At 45.3% G+C, this 15,322-nt stretch overlaps 2 protein-coding genes across 5 annotated transcripts in view; one reads left to right on the top strand and one right to left on the bottom strand.

Annotated features, from left to right (window-relative positions):
* Positions 1 to 860, bottom strand: part of gnsa (glucosamine (N-acetyl)-6-sulfatase a) — a 6,199-nt gene extending 5,339 nt beyond the window's left edge. The window contains exon 1 of the mRNA XM_076029925.1: positions 523 to 860. Coding sequence (XP_075886040.1) covers positions 523 to 708 — 186 coding nt within the window. The 5' untranslated portion in view covers positions 709 to 860. The remainder of the gene's footprint in view (positions 1 to 522) is intronic.
* Positions 861 to 2,918: 2,058 nt separating this feature from the next.
* The window catches only part of abcc9 (ATP-binding cassette, sub-family C (CFTR/MRP), member 9), a 35,113-nt gene continuing 22,709 nt past the window's right edge, over positions 2,919 to 15,322 (top strand). For 2 of the 4 annotated variants that reach the window (XM_076029891.1, XM_076029894.1), the window contains exons 1-13: positions 2,921 to 3,469; positions 5,214 to 5,268; positions 7,045 to 7,217; positions 9,164 to 9,305; positions 9,396 to 9,517; positions 10,157 to 10,323; positions 10,424 to 10,525; positions 10,945 to 11,085; positions 11,186 to 11,374; positions 13,493 to 13,669; positions 14,470 to 14,625; positions 14,742 to 14,876; positions 14,974 to 15,136. In XM_076029891.1, the coding sequence (XP_075886006.1) occupies positions 7,070 to 7,217; positions 9,164 to 9,305; positions 9,396 to 9,517; positions 10,157 to 10,323; positions 10,424 to 10,525; positions 10,945 to 11,085; positions 11,186 to 11,374; positions 13,493 to 13,669; positions 14,470 to 14,625; positions 14,742 to 14,876; positions 14,974 to 15,136 (1,642 nt within the window). In that variant the 5' untranslated portion in view covers positions 2,921 to 3,469; positions 5,214 to 5,268; positions 7,045 to 7,069. Of the gene's footprint in view, positions 3,470 to 5,213; positions 5,269 to 7,044; positions 7,218 to 9,163; positions 9,306 to 9,395; positions 9,518 to 10,156; positions 10,324 to 10,423; positions 10,526 to 10,944; positions 11,086 to 11,185; positions 11,375 to 13,492; positions 13,670 to 14,469; positions 14,626 to 14,741; positions 14,877 to 14,973; positions 15,137 to 15,322 lie in introns of all 4 variants that reach the window. The other 2 variants (XM_076029893.1, XM_076029892.1) reach the window with 2 other exon arrangements.

Here is a 15,322-nt window from a genome sequence, read left to right as displayed (position 1 = left end):
TGAATTTAAAAAAAATACTGAGCTTTTTTTTTTTTTTTTTTCTTCCTGTTTTGTTATTATTATTCTTTGATATACAGTACTACCCAGAAAATGAGAATATCCTGAAAAGGTTGTTGTATTTCCTCATGTCTGAACTCTCTTTTACTTGATGTGCTAATTTTTCGGGTAGTACCTGTATAGAGTCATGGTCTCGATACTCTCTCGTCTTGATAATGTCTTGGTCTCGGTTGGTGACTCCAACACTACTTTGAACATGTGACACATAAAGTTCTTGAATCTTGAATCTAGCATTCTCCCTCTAAAACTTGACATCTCCCCATTGAGACTGTCAGTGATGACACTGCGCCCACTGATAAAGGATGATTCCAACCAGGAGGAATGTGAGCTGCCAGCCTCGTCAGCTGCCTCTTTAGTCATCGTCATCCCCCCTTTTATTTATTTATTTATTTATTTTAGCGTGACGCAACAGAAACTACAAGCCATAAATCGTTTTAAAATTTGGCGAAAGAAAAACAAACCTACCATACCACCGATTGCGACGTCCAGATCATCGGTGAGTATCAAAACAACGTTTGGTCTCCGGGATGACCGCGAGTCAAAGTGCCGCACGCCGCTCACGCAGCTCCATAAACTGACGCACATCAGCAGACAGGCGAGTAAAGTCGCAGCTGGAAAGGCTTTAGGTCCCATTTTGGCTGTTTTGGCCATTTTCGCGAAACGACCCTGAACAGCGTAAGAAGAGGGTTTTGGTGCTGGTGCGAGTTTCTCTCTGACAGCTCCGCCAGTTGGTGACGCCTCCTCGGGGACAAACAGCCGCTTCAGTCAGGCCCGCTTCTGTTTTCATGCGTCGCTTCCGCGTTTCCCAGTCACGTGAGCTCGTCTGCTCCGGAAGCTCGAATCAGCTGAGCCGCCCCCCCCCCAAAAAAAAAAACAAACAAAAAAACAACAACAACAACAACAACAACAACAACAACAACACAGCACGAGCTTTGAAACATCATATTACAGGGCTCATATTACACCAGTTTTAAAGTCTCTGCACTGGCTGCCTGTCTGCTTCAGAATTGATTATAAGATCATTTTATTGTTTTTTTTAAAGCTCTCAATGGCCTTAGTCCTTCTTATTTATACATTCATATACATTCATAATTATAAATATGTATGTATGTATGTATGTATGTATGTATGTATTCATTCATCCATTTTATTATTTTTTATTTGTTATCTAATCTGTAATTTATTTATTTTTACAATCTATTTATGGTTTATTTGTTATTCATTTTTAATTTCCCATTCTTTTCATCTTACCTCTGGTGTTTCCTCACCACAAATCGAGAGTGATGATGGTGCTTCCTCACTTCTGCTTTTTATTCAGTTCCAGTTTTGATCCCACATTGGGGTGAAATTGCATAATTACATCAACGATACAGCAGAGAAGAATGGAGATTGTATTAATGAAAAAGAAATAAAGAAATAAATATAGCATTAAATAATATACCATTCATTTGAGTTACAAAACAATGACTGCAGATGCAGTTATATACATAGAATTTATAAGTCACTTACTAGGATCGTTGTCACAAAGTGCCCAGAAGATGGCAGCACAGACTTGTAACTGTTTTCCGTGTTTGTGTCGTAAAACAGAGGGGGGGTGGTCCCCACTTCCTGCTCTAGGTCAGCCACTGCCCCCAGGAGAGGGCTTTCTCACGCTGTCAGTGCACATCAAAGATTGGAAAACTACAGACACACATTTAGAGAGCCGAGGGTTCCAGCACGCACGCACGCACGCACGCACACACACACTCCTGACACGTCTCTTGGCTTGTGATACAGAGTAGTTACATCTGCAGCCTCTCTGCTCTGTGGGTGTCCCTGGTGGTCGTCATGCGATTGCGGGTCACGGGAGCCACTTCCTCCTTTTGGTGACACAGGGGTCAAAGGTCAAAGTTGAACAGCTGCTTGTTTGTTTATTCACTCCTACTGTAAGTGAGGGTGCGCATGTAGCTGCAAAGAGAGGAAGAGAGGTTGAGTGGGAGTCGCACACAGTGGGAGACAAATACTGTGTGTGTGTGTGTGTGTGTGTGTGTGTGTGTGTGTGCTCGTGTGCGCAGGGGTCAAGCTGCTTCCTTGGGAAACACTGCTGGACGTGATTCTCCTCATGAGTTGTGATGTAAACACGCACATGGTCATTACCAGTGATTTCCCTTGATGTCCTTGTGACCAAACCTCCCGTGCACTCTCACTTCCGCTAGACGTGCACACATACATACACACACAGACTCGCGCGCACACACGCATCACTTAGATATTTGGATATAATGTTTACTTTGGTGTGCTTCTACATGCTTGTGACCTTTTAACTAATTGTCTTTGGCAAAGTTACAAATGATCTTCCATTTGCAACATTGAAAGTCATTAAAACGTGTTTTTCACCATTAAAGACAAAATGTATACTGACAGACAGGTCTGTTTTGCTTGATGAAATATGAAAAGTGCAAAGTTTCTTTTATATTATTCTAATCCTTGTGCGATGTAAAAGCCACAAAAAACTTAAACGTGACTTCCAAGTTGGCGCATTCCATCTCATTTCAACTCAAAACGGCAAAAAAGAGAGAAAGAAATCGAACAGGATCAACGTCGAGATCATTACGAAAAACCGTTTGTTTGTTTTTTTCACATCGCACACATATATGTGTCACGTCAACCTAATTGACCAAGCGCGACAAAAACGACTCAACAGCGCCCCCTCAAAACACAAACGTAACACGCCACTCAGTTTCAAAATAAAGTGCAACGCCGAATCAAGTAAACATTTCGTGCATTTATAATATTACAGTGATTTGGACTTTTAAAAAAAATATTTAAAAAAATTGGTAATTGGGAAAATCAAACGTTTTGGAAGAAACATTTGTGCCACATAAGTCGTTTAAATGTGTATCATTTATTTACCTATTCAAATTCTGATTTCAAATTGGACAGGTGCGTTAAATAGACTATTCTTTAATGTGCCAAACTAGTCTAGTCAATAATACTAATAACAATGAAAATAAGGTTGTTGTTTCTGTTTTGTTTTTTAATCTGTTCTACGTCTATGGGTTTTAAATATTAAATACCTTTAATATTTGCTGTTTTAAATCCATTAAAATAGCAACAAAAAAACAAAAGCAAACAGAGAGCCCACTCAGCGTCGTGCTGCTCGCACGGCTTTAATTTGACCCAGATCTCGACGTGCAGCAGCAGCGTTACGAAGAAAATATCAGAACCACCATGTCAGGGACCATGTCGTGCAGTCACAGCGCCATAATTCCATATCCACGGTCGCCGCTGTAGTATTTCGGCATTTCCTGTCCCCGTGTCTTCAGTGTAAACCCGCAGCCTCCTTGGGAACACCGGAACGTCAGAGACCGAGATCCAGCAAAGGGACCCAGACGCAGGTGGAGGAAGCCCGCGGAGGAGCGCCAGAGGCTGGGTAAGTGTCTGCGGAGGGTGGCTCCCGTCTTCCAGCCCTCCTCTCAGCCGCAGCTTTCAGCGGCGAGATGCGCGCTCCGCCGCAGTCAAAGCTCCACGCAAAGCTTATACCAGATCTCATTGGGAAACCAACCGTTTGGAGTTTTCCTCCGCCTGGGCAAAAACCTCATTCGTGTGCAGATGGACTGATGTCACGTGCATGTACTTGGAAGGTCGATCTCGACATCGGCTTTGTTATATTAAGGGAACTCGCATGCCTTGTGGCAATAAAAAGCTCCAAACACGGTGGGGTCCGTGGACATTTCGGGCAGTGGCCACACCGAGTTCCGAGCGGGACAGTTGAAAAACTTGTGAGGTTCAACCAGACAAGAGTCTACCCACGCCATTTTAATGAATGCCGAATAAAGCGGTTGATTTGAAATTTTAAGAAAATAAACCGTTTAACGTCTCCTCTGTCTCGTTATCTAAGTGTAACACAGATATATAAAATTGTTATTTTTAAAAAACAGAGATTGGTCCCCCAACGGCTTTACTACCAGTTTACTCTGTGGCGCACGTCATCGTCGCAGCTACGCGAATCTGATCGGTCCATTCCCATCGTGTCGTGCTGAATGTGCATATTTTCCCCCCAGAACATTCAGCGAGAGGGTCGAGACCGAGAGGCCGTGTCCGCATCAGTGCGCTCGGCTGACCCCGTCCAAGGTCTTCTCCCCGCCGCGCTTCTCTGTGAGAGCTCGTGTTCTCAACGTGGATACAGTCAATGAAATTGTGACACAGACAGTGGGCTGCGGAGCTCGTCAGTCATGTACGATGACACCAGACTTAAACAATATCTGCTAGCACTTAAACACCATTTACTATATTTAATCTCGCTCCCTCGGCATTTGTTTCCGTCTCCGCTGAAATTGTTTGTTGATTGCGGCTTTATTTCAATTAGTGAGTCTGTTTATAAACGGTGCTTGTCTGTCTGCGTGTCTCACGGTTTCAGCCGGCTGCTATATGCGGCCCATAATAAACCCTCTACACGCCACTTAACTGCCTCAAGTTTGGAAATCTGATAGAAAGGAACGTATCGTAAGCTTAACAGGGTTCAAGTGCACCCATAAGGAACTTACAGTGTTGTCCCTTTCAAATTAAAAGTCAGGGGGAAAACGCGGCCGTGGATTTTTGTTTTTGTTGTGTACTTTACTGATATGCGGAGTAGGTGTAATTCGTCGTCTGATTCGCCAATTTGCAAATACAGGTCAGACATTACTAACGACTCATGTAGATGCTTAAACATTGGGTTTAAATCGCATATTCAGTGTTTGTACAATCTCATCTCAAACTTTGCAATAGGATTTTTTTTTTTTTAAAGCATCCATACATTGCCTAATGTTACACAATACTGTATTTAGCTAAAACTATCAAATATCAATACCATACTTTATTATTAAGTTTGTTAAATGTCTGGTTCTACAGATCAATTCATTCATTCATTAAATTCCTAATAACGATGAACTTCCAAGATGCAGTATTCATCGAACAAAGCCAAATCGTCAGTAGTGACACGTTTTACTGTGAAGGTTTCCACCGGAAGTGGTGTGTCTCACCGTGATTAGCTTGATGCTGCTTGCCGTTGACTGCGCGGAGCAGCTGATGTTACTGCGGGGCTAAAAATAATCAACTTTTGCTCTCTACAACTCTCACTTTGTTGCTTTTACTTTTGTTTGCTGAGTTCACATTTGTACTTTTCTTAAATCCAGGTATCAGGAATGACACCGCGTCACTGAGGATTATTACTAATTTTTTTTTATAGAGGTGAGTCACTTTCTTATTACCACCCCCTCCCGACCCCTTACTCCCATTGATCTAGCGGCGTTGATATTTGCCGAATTACAGCCGTGATAAGAATTGCTTCGTTTATCGGACCCGTGGTATTGTGCATGTTCTATAGATATCTGTTAGCTGTCGTCACATATTGACTGGAGCTGCTCTCTTGGGACTTATAAAAAAAACTAAAAAAAAGTGTGTTTCCTCCAGCTACATTTGTTTAATTAAATCGATTTTTAGAGGTGGAATTTGTTCTGAAGTACACAATGGCGGATCCAACCAAAGCAATTTACCGTGGTGCTGTTAATGTGTAGTCAGAAATGTTACATTGTCAAACACCTATATCACATTAGCTTGAATATTAGCTTTGAAGGAGGATAGAGGAGAGGGGCATATTTTCAAGTGTAGCTTCTTATTCAAACCAAACAGGTTTTTACTGTTTGAAAGGCTGTGTTGAAACTTCATTTTATGATTGAAAAAACAAAAACCAAACAAAAACAAATTACAAAGACTACATATCTTGCTCAAGCAGTAAAAACACAGACGAGATTGATTGTTTTGCTATTTTTGCCCCAATCAAAGATGGCTGCCAGGTCTTGCAGTCAAATCAAACTTCCCAGAAATGGAAATGCATCCAAAATAAGAAAAGCAGGCACCAACAAATGGAATTTTTGTTGGAAAAAATTATTACCCCTTTAAAAATCTCTCATCCCGTCTACTTTCCACCAAAAAAGTTCATTGTTTGTTTGTTTTAAAGGTTTAATAAACTCAGCTACAAATTCTCATTTCCTTCCCTTTCCAAGTCCTTCGTGCATCAAGTCCTGATTCAGTCGTGAATCTCGCGTTGCCAACTTTCATTCAGAAAAATTAAGAAGGCCTCCCTCCCGCAGTGCTCGGGACCACCATGACCATCACAGGCCAGTGACTCGCCAGTGGTGGTAAATGATAACTTAAAATAGGGTCTCAAAAAAGTATAAGGTTGAAATAGTTTGAAGTGCTTTGTTCCCAATAGACATTCGAATTAAGCTCAATGTTGAAATTTCATTGAAATCTTTTCATTGAACATATTTTAACACAACAATCAGTAAAGTACAGGGTGGATGGCTTTTACAGAGGAATTCAATAAATAAAGCTGAATAGAAAAAGCGATCCTGATTCCTAGCCTACGCAAGCTACGCAACCAGTACGCAGTTGTTGTGAATGGGACGCACAATGGTATTGCCTGCAGCTACGTAGATTATGGTTTTGAACGCAAACTCTATGGAAACGAACGTGAGTTTGTGTCGAAATTAAATTTACGTTCAAGTCAACTCGGAGATACGGGACAAACCCAGTCCCGTATCCATTCAAAACGGGACGCAAGATTTCATTGTCAAATACGGGACAATTTTATATTTGACGGGACAGTTGGATCTTGTCACTGTAGGCTCTCTGCTCAGCTCAAAATACGGAAGTCGTCTCAAAGCCAAAGTCACGGCGTGGCTAACACTCGCTTTGACCCTTGTGGCCCTTTTAACACACAGACTCAACACAACGCAGGCCTGCCTGCCTGCCTGCCTGCTGGCCGGCCAGCGGCTCCTCCTCCTCTGAAATAGCTCACACTGCTGCGCGTGTGCTTGAACTCGCGGCAGTGTGACACACGAGCAGGCTGCGCTCTCGGAATCATCGCCAAGTGCCCGTGATTATTTATCAGCTGTGTGTCGTTGACTTGACTTGTGTTGTGTTGTGTTGCGCTGCGTTGCCCTCCCCCCCACCCCCCTCTAGGCTCGTGTGGCAGCCACGCGGCAGCATGGCCCTGTCGTTCTGCGGCAGCGAGGAGGGCAACAACGCCTACAGCGTGATGCAGGGCGTGCTCAACAACGGCTGCTTCGTGGACGCCCTCAACCTGGTGCCCCACGTCTTCCTGCTCTTCATCACCTTCCCCATCCTCTTCATCGGTGGGTCCTTCAGTGCATGTAGTGTGTGTGTGTGAGAGAGAGAGAGAGAGAGAGAGAGAGAGAGCGTGTTTGTGTCCTTGCTTTCTCTTTACCTCCTTCGTTCTCGCTGCATCCGGCTGCCTGAGTGTGTGTCTGCGTGTGTGAGTGTGTCAGTGGGGAAAGTCACGAGTGCTCCAGTGTGTTGAGTTTTGACAGATGTTCCAGTGTCTTTCCTGCCTAAGCCTCTCGCAGCTTCACCTTTTGCCGCTGGTCAGTGTCAGAGATCGCTGCAGCTGGCGGGCGCCGCACTAATCCCACACGCAGATTACACCAGTCAGACAGCGGCGCTTTGACCTTTGTTGTTTCTCACGCGGAATTGACGGGGAGTAAATGTTTTGGTTTGGTCTTCAAATGTGGCGGTGAAAAAGTGGCTGCGTCATAAAAGACGGACAAACTCCGAATGATCGAGATGGAAAATTATAATTTAAAGGCTTATTAAGGAACAATAATTGCTGCGTTTCCATGACCCCTAGAATTGCGCAAACATAAGAACGCCAATAAAGAACTTGTCATGGAAACAGCTAAACTTGGAAAAACCTCTCAAATATGGCTCAGAGACGCTCTCATGAGGTGGTTTTTCAGACGCATCCACATGGAGGTGTATCGCAAAAGTGTCACGGAAACACTTTTTTCGCATTTACACGTCAGCGGACGTGACGTACGGGGTCACGTGACCAGTTCCCTGCAAGTGAAAATGGCACGGTTTGATTGGATGGATGGAGGAGGAGACGGAATACTTTTTACAAGTCATCAAAGAGAAAAATAAAGGAACCTATCTTGACGGTAAAACAAAACAAAATGAAAAATAATTCTCGTAAAATCTCATCCCGCGATGTTTGACAAGAATTACGCGCTTATGCACTTTCAATGGAAACACCTGCAAATGGCAATTGCACTTTGTCGAAATTCCAAAAATATCGCTTTTTTTGCGAAAAACTGTCATTGAAACGCAGCTAATGTCCGGTGGAAGTGAGATTTCATGTCACTGAAGCAGCAAGATTTTTTTTTTCAATCCTGCGTCGGTTGTGAGCTACTGAAAAAAAATTCAGGAAGGGGGCGGAAGAGAAAAAGTCAGGAAGGAGCCAAAGAGAGGAATAGAGGAACGTTTCCCTTGTTACGCGCGCAGGTCCCCGTTGGGAAGAGCCCAAAGGCTCCATAGCTAGTAGCTGGCTGCAGCTCCGCCTCTTCCTCCTCCGCGATTGGTCCGGTCGCGGTCCGACCAGCTGGGAAACGATGATCAAGATTGTGGAGTTTTTCAAGGAGGATCTGGGAGACTTGACGCTGGTAATCTCTGCGACCCAGTGACCTCATAAGGCCTAAGGAGGGAGGGAGAGACGTGCGTGCAAGTGTGTGTGTGTGTGTGTGTGTGTGTGTGTGTGTGTGTGTGTGTGTGTGTGTGTGTGTGTGTGTGTGTGTGTGTGTGTGCCAGTAATTTATGGGAATCCCTCTGACCAGAAGCCCTCTGCTGGCTCCCTAAGGACTCGTGGATTGAAGACCCTCCATTCTCATCCCCTCTAGTCCTCAGGCAGCTGAGGCCCTTTCAATTTAAATGTAGTCGAGAGCTCAAAGGAACAGCCAGAAAAGAAAAGAAAAGTTGATTTGATGCGGAATCAAAGCAACAAAATGTTCAAGAAAATGATTAAGATATGTTGCTGTTCGATTTAGTTGCAAACTTGAATTTAAAACAGATACTGGTCATTTTTTTTCTGTTTTGTTGTTAATTTTCTTTGATTTATAAAGTCTTGTTCTGGTCTTGGTCTCGAATTCCAAATGTCTTGGCCTTGTCTCGATCTTGATGCTTTCTAGTCTTAAGGTCTTGGTCTCGGTTGGTGCCGTCTTGACGACAACTCTATACCACCGCTGGTTTTTCATCAGCTCGTTTTGCTCACCTCCAACCTCTCCCTCAGGCTGGGGCAGCCAGTCGTCCAAGGTCCAGATCCATCACAACACGTGGCTCCACTTCCCCGGCCACAACCTGCGATGGATCCTCACCTTCTCGCTTCTCTTCGTCCATGTGTGCGAGTTCGCCGAGGGCGTCGTCTCCAACCAGTGAGGCCTGGCCGACGCCAAACCCCGTTGATTTTCGCTCATGTAGTCCATTTCAGTGACACCGTTTCACGTTTGTTTGTTTTTTTCTAGGATGATGAAAACCAACCACCTTCACCTCTTCGTGCCGGCCTTCATGGGCTTCGTCGCTGCCACGACGTCGGTGGTCTACTACCACAACATCGAGACGTCCAACTTCCCCAAACTGCTGCTCGGTAGGAACCAGCAGCGCCTGCTCCTCGCCGTTTCACTCTCGTGAACAGAACATAACAGAAACAACAGAAAACATTTTCACTTAGTTTTATGTCAGATTTGTTGAAACTATGGTTTCAAAAAAAAAAAAAAAGAATTAGCCAAGAAGTGGGATTTTGGGGGTTTGCACTTCCTGGATACCTTTCAGAATATAATAAATAGCTACTACTCCTACCACTGCTACTACTACTGCTACTACTGTTACTACTACTCCTGCTACACTACTACTACTATTACTCCACCTCCTCCTCCTCCTACTACTACTCCTACCACTACTACTAATACTACTACTACTACTACTATTACTACTGCTACTACTACTCTTACTACTACTGCTTCTACTGCTACTACTACTACTACTCATACTACTCTTACTACTACTACTACTACTACTACTACTACTGCTTCTACTGTTACTACTACTACTACTGCTCCTACTACTCCTACTCGTACTACTGCTCCTACTTCTTCTACTGCTACTACTGCTCCTGCTACTACTACTCTTACTACTACTCCTACAACTACTGCTTTTACTACTACTACTGCTATTACTTCTACGACTACTTCTACTACTAATGACTCCTCCTCCTTGTCCGCGGCAGTTCTGTTGAACTACTGGGTGCTGGCGTTCATCACCAAGACCATCAAGCTGTGGAAGTTTGTGGAGTACGAGGTGAGCGTCAAGCAGCTCAGGTTCTGCATCACGACGCTGCTGGTGCTGCTGTACGGACTCCTGATGGCCGTCGAGGTCAATGTCATCAGAGTGAGGGTGAGCAAAAAGCAAAAAGGTTAAAAAAAAAAAAGATGATTTTTCTTGACACTCGTCTCTCAGTTTGGTTAACTCTTCCTTTCTTTTCCACTCCCCGCAGAAATATGTCTTCTTCTCCAGCCCTCAGAAGGTGAAGCCGCCGGAGGACCTTCAGGATTTGGGTGTTCGCTTCCTCCAGCCGTTTGTCAACCTGCTGTCCAAGGTAAAAAAAACAAAAAAACAAAATGTTAGTTTAGCTTTTAGCTTTTTTTGGAATGAGCTCGAAGCCGCCAGCAGTTCCATCTGCAGTAAGTTTTCTAAATCTATCCTTCGACTCACAGGAAGCCAGTGTAGCGATCTAATGGCCAGTGTGATATGGTCCAGTTCCCTCGTGTCTGTGAGGACTCTGGCAGCAGCGTTCTGGATCAGCTGCTGTAAAGATGCCATCACAATAATCTAACCTACCCAACATGAATGCGCGAACCCCTAACTTCTAGAGATGTTCTTCAGGCGCTAAGAGGCAGTTTCAGTGATAAACTTTAGATGGTTGTTGGAATTCCGGTCTGAGTCAATGATCACAGCAAGACTTCTTGGAAAGAGGGAGTGTCCGGCCGTCTCACCTGCCTCTCGGCCCTCCTCCAGGCCACCTACTGGTGGATGAACCCTCTCATCATGGGGGCTCACAAGAGGCCCATCGAGCTGAAGAAGATCGGCAAGCTGCCCATCGCCATGCGAGCGCTCACCAACTACCTGCGGCTCAAAGACGCCTACGAGGACCAGCGGGTGAGGAGACGTCCGGAGGGTTTCTTCTCCGCCTCCTTCCAGCTCAGTGATGTCACCACCACAACCCTCCCCCTCCCCCGCCCGCCCCCCTCTCCTGCAGACGGCGGAGGACCCGGATCGCTCGCCGTCCATCTGGCGCTCCATGTACCGGGCCTTCGGCGGGCCCATCCTGCTCAGCAGCACCTTCCGCTACCTGGCCGACCTGCTGGGCTTCGCCGGGCCGCTCTGCATCTCCGGCATCGTGGCCCACCTGGACAACGGCAGCATCCCCGAGACTAACAGGACTCAGGTGAGCCAGTGGACCAGAGAGGCCACCTGTCAGTGTTATTATTATGACTATTATTATGATTAGGGGTGTATTGGGTATCGGTACCGATACTGGGGTTGAGATACCCGTTGTATATGTATGTATGTATGTATGTGACAATTTTGTTAAATTTGTATTTGTACTGCAGTGAAACTAGTGACAGTCATCCCATGTTCTAGAAAGACGTGCTGAGCAATGTTGTTCATCGTTGCTGTGGAAAACTTTTAAAAAAATCATCGTAATTCTATAATGTGTAATGTACTTAGTATCATGAGTACTGAAATGCAAGTACTTGTACTCCACTCTAAAGTACTCTGAGGTGGTATCAGTGCATTCCTAATTACGATGATGACCTTTCCTCCACTTGGTGCTGTTCCTCCAAACCCTGTTCTTGCCTTTTTCTCTTCCATGGAACTGATGTGATGATTCTGACTCTGCTGCTGTTGCTTTCCCCTGGTTCCGTGACTGAAAAACCTCTTGCATGGTTCAACTCTTAGGAAAAATGGCCGAGCGGTTCCTGCCACCTGCGATGGATTTTTTTAAGACCTAGATTTAACGAGAATTAGATTCAATCCAGAGTTAACGAGGCTCTAAGCAGCAGCCCTCTGGGTCCTGAACACACACTGCGCAGACAAACTGGACCGCAGTTGCTGCTTCTGATGACGTCTCTCAACTGGTCGGTCCAGCAGATTCTGTCCCCCCCGTACCCCCCCAGGATCCTCCTGCCTGCGGCCACCGTCTCAACCATTTAGTCTCCTTACATTTCACTGCAGAGGAATTTCTCAGAGGAAATGTAAACCCTTGCACTCAGCTGACTCGCGTGTTTGCGTCAAACACACACACACACACGCACGCACGCACTGCATCACCGCCTGTGAGAGGTGCTGGGTGGTCCGACCGTCCAATCAGTGACTCACCCTCACCGGCGACGTCACGGTGTCGCCACCAGGTTGGCCGTCTGTGTGTGTGTGTGTGTGTGTGTGTGTGTGTGTGTGTGTGTGTGTGTGTGTGTGTGTGTGTGTGTGTGTGTGCAGTGTTGCCAACGCACTGTAGCCACATTGATGTCATGCATTCTCCAGCGCTTGGCGAGCTCGTCCGTCAGCACGCCGCGTGTGTTTGCGCTCCGGTTTCGCAGAGCGACGGCGAAATGAAATCGTCGTCCCGCGGGTGTCGGAGCGTCACTCCGCGCCAGCGCGTGAACCCCAAAGTCCAACCCGAGCAAAAGTCCAGTAATTTAATGCTCAACTCGTCGCACTTGGGACTTCATTTCATTTCATTTCCAGTCATTTGCTCACTGATTGATTGTTTTTCAGCAATAAGTTCATATCCCTCCAGAAATAGGAGGATTATGGTGTGATTTGCAACAGGGAAAAATATTGATGTGTAATATATTTATGTGAGTTGTTCATGATGCAAGTTGTTGGTCCTTTTCCTAATGGAGTAACTGCTCCGGGGAAAAATACACTTAAGCAGCAGCAGACATGACTAGCCGATCACCGACAACCATGTTGGACTTTTCTGAAGTTCAGATCGCTCTCACTCTCTCTCTCTCTCTCTCTCTCTCTCTCTCTCTCTCTCTCTCTCACTGTCTCTCTCTCTCTCTCTCTCTCTCTCTCATTGTCTCTCTCTCTCACGCTCTCTCCCTCTCTTTAACGCTCTCTGTCTCGCTCTCTCTCTCTCTCTACCTCTCTCCCACCCCCCTCAGAAGCAGGTCTGTGTAGCGTCAGCCGAGCTTTTTGTTACTACTGTGTGTGTGTATGCGCACGCCTACATGTGTGTGTGTGTGTGTGTGCGTGCGCATGTGTGTGCGCGTGTGTGCGTTTCATGAGCAGAGCTTCATATAAGGAACTGTCTTCACTCTCTGCCTTGTTAATTCACGACCAATGAACGGACAACATTCAGCATTCCAAGTGTGATTTTTTAAAAAAATTTTTTTAAGGATGAGTTTTAATTTTCTTGAAGTTGTTTAGAGTCACTGGGACTCTATGGTAAAAAAAAAAAGTTCTTGACTCCACTTTTTCAACAAAAAAAAAGTAATAAGACATTTTGTCACAACTGACGGAAGTTTTGTGTGTGTGTATGTGTGTGTGTGTGTGCCAGTCTCAGCCACAGGAGAGGTACTTCGGCGTGCACTTCATGTCCACCTACGAGCTGCTGCAGAACACCTCAGTGCTGGCCGTGCTGCTCTTCCTGGCTCTGGTGCTGCAGAGGACCTTCCTGCAGGCCTCCTATTACGTCACCATAGAAACCGGCATCAACCTGCGGGGAGCGCTGCTGGTGAGGGAGACACTCTGCTCTGAGGTTTTAGGCTCCATTGAGGGTTTAGGAGGTTTGAATAATCCGTCGTCATCACCCAGTTCAGAAGCAGCCAAAAATTTAATAACCAAGTTGTGTCTCGTCTTATTCTGCTTGTTTAATTTTAACAATGATAATTGTTTCTTGACAGCGGTAATATGTATGTATTGCTTATATTATATATTTTTTTCAAGTTTCCAATTCGAGAATATAGTTGACGAGATTAAAGTCGAAATTTCGAGAATGAAGTTGACGTAAAAAAGACAAAATTTCGTAAATAAAATTTAAATTTTGTAATTAATGTCAAGAGGAAGTAAGTCATTTTCGGCAGTTTACTTTTAACTGTGGGTAACTGGGTTCATCACCATCCGTATCATTAATCTCAAAATTTCCACTTTATTCCCAAAATCCCCACTTTATTCCCAAAATCCCCACTTTATTCCCCAAATTTTCACTTTATTTGCGTTGACTTTATTCATCATATTTCGACTTCATTCACAAAATTCCGTCTTTTTTATGTAGACTTTATTCATGAAATTTAGTTTTTTTACGTTGATTTTTTCACAAAATTGTGACTTTATTCACAAAATTTTAACTTAAAACTCAAAATCAAAACTTCAATAAAAATCTCCTTCCCATAATATTTTTTCTCTTCTTGTGGCCCTAATCCTCTTTTGAAGATTTGAGAGTTGAATACAATACTACTGAGTAAATCATTTTAAGAGCAATTTGAAAATCATTTTTTTTCTTCTCTGTTTTTCCCCCCCCGACTTCCCGGCCAGGCGATGATCTACAACAAGATCCTGCGTCTGTCCACCTCCAACATGTCCATGGGGGAGATGACGCTTGGCCAGATCAACAACCTGGTGGCCATTGAGACCAACCAGCTGATGTGGTTCCTCTTCCTCTGCCCCAACCTGTGGGCCATGCCGGTTCAGGTGGGAGGAGCCTGCGACCTGGACCAGCTGGACTTTCCCGTCGCCAGGACGTCGCTCTCACCGTCTCTCTCTCTCTCTCTCTCTCTCTCTCTCTCTCTCTCTCTCTCTCCCTGCAGATCGTGATGGGAGTCTTCCTGCTCCACTACCTGCTGGGCGTCGGCGCCATCGTGGGAGCGCTGGTCATCATCCTGCTGACGCCCATCCAGTACTTCATCGCCACCAAGCTGGCCGACACGCAGAAGAGCTCGTTGGTGAGCGGAGAACTTTTCTTTTTTGGGTTTGAAAGTCGTGGAATTCTGAATCACTGCCACCCCTCTCTCTCTCCCTCCCTCCTGCGCCCCCCCCCAGGAACACTCCACTGATCGGCTGAAGAAGACCTCGGAGATCCTGAAGGGCATCAAGCTGCTGAAGCTCTATGCCTGGGAGAACATCTTCTCCGACAGCGTGGAGGACACCAGGGGCAAAGAGCTCACCTGCCTCAAGACCTTCGCCTTCTACACCTCCATGTCCAGTAAGACCTGGACCAGGAGTCCTCCACGTCCTTCTCGTCCCCCTCCCCTCGTCCTTCCCGGGTGTAGCAGGATGAAGGAAAAAAAAACCTCTTGGCAGCATATTTAGCCCTTTGTTTGCAACCTCCTGATAAAAGACTGACGCTCTGTTGGCCCGTCTACGGTTAGGTTTTGACAAAAACGATGCC

This window comes from Nelusetta ayraudi, unplaced genomic scaffold, assembly GCF_046127955.1.
Source record: "Nelusetta ayraudi isolate G7.1 ecotype Tasmania unplaced genomic scaffold, CSIRO-AGI_Nayr_v1 ptg000027l, whole genome shotgun sequence".
Classification (NCBI taxonomy): Eukaryota; Metazoa; Chordata; class Actinopteri; order Tetraodontiformes; family Monacanthidae; genus Nelusetta; species Nelusetta ayraudi.
Note: the sequence above shows the minus strand (reverse complement) of the source record. Positions and strands in the feature narration are given on the sequence as shown.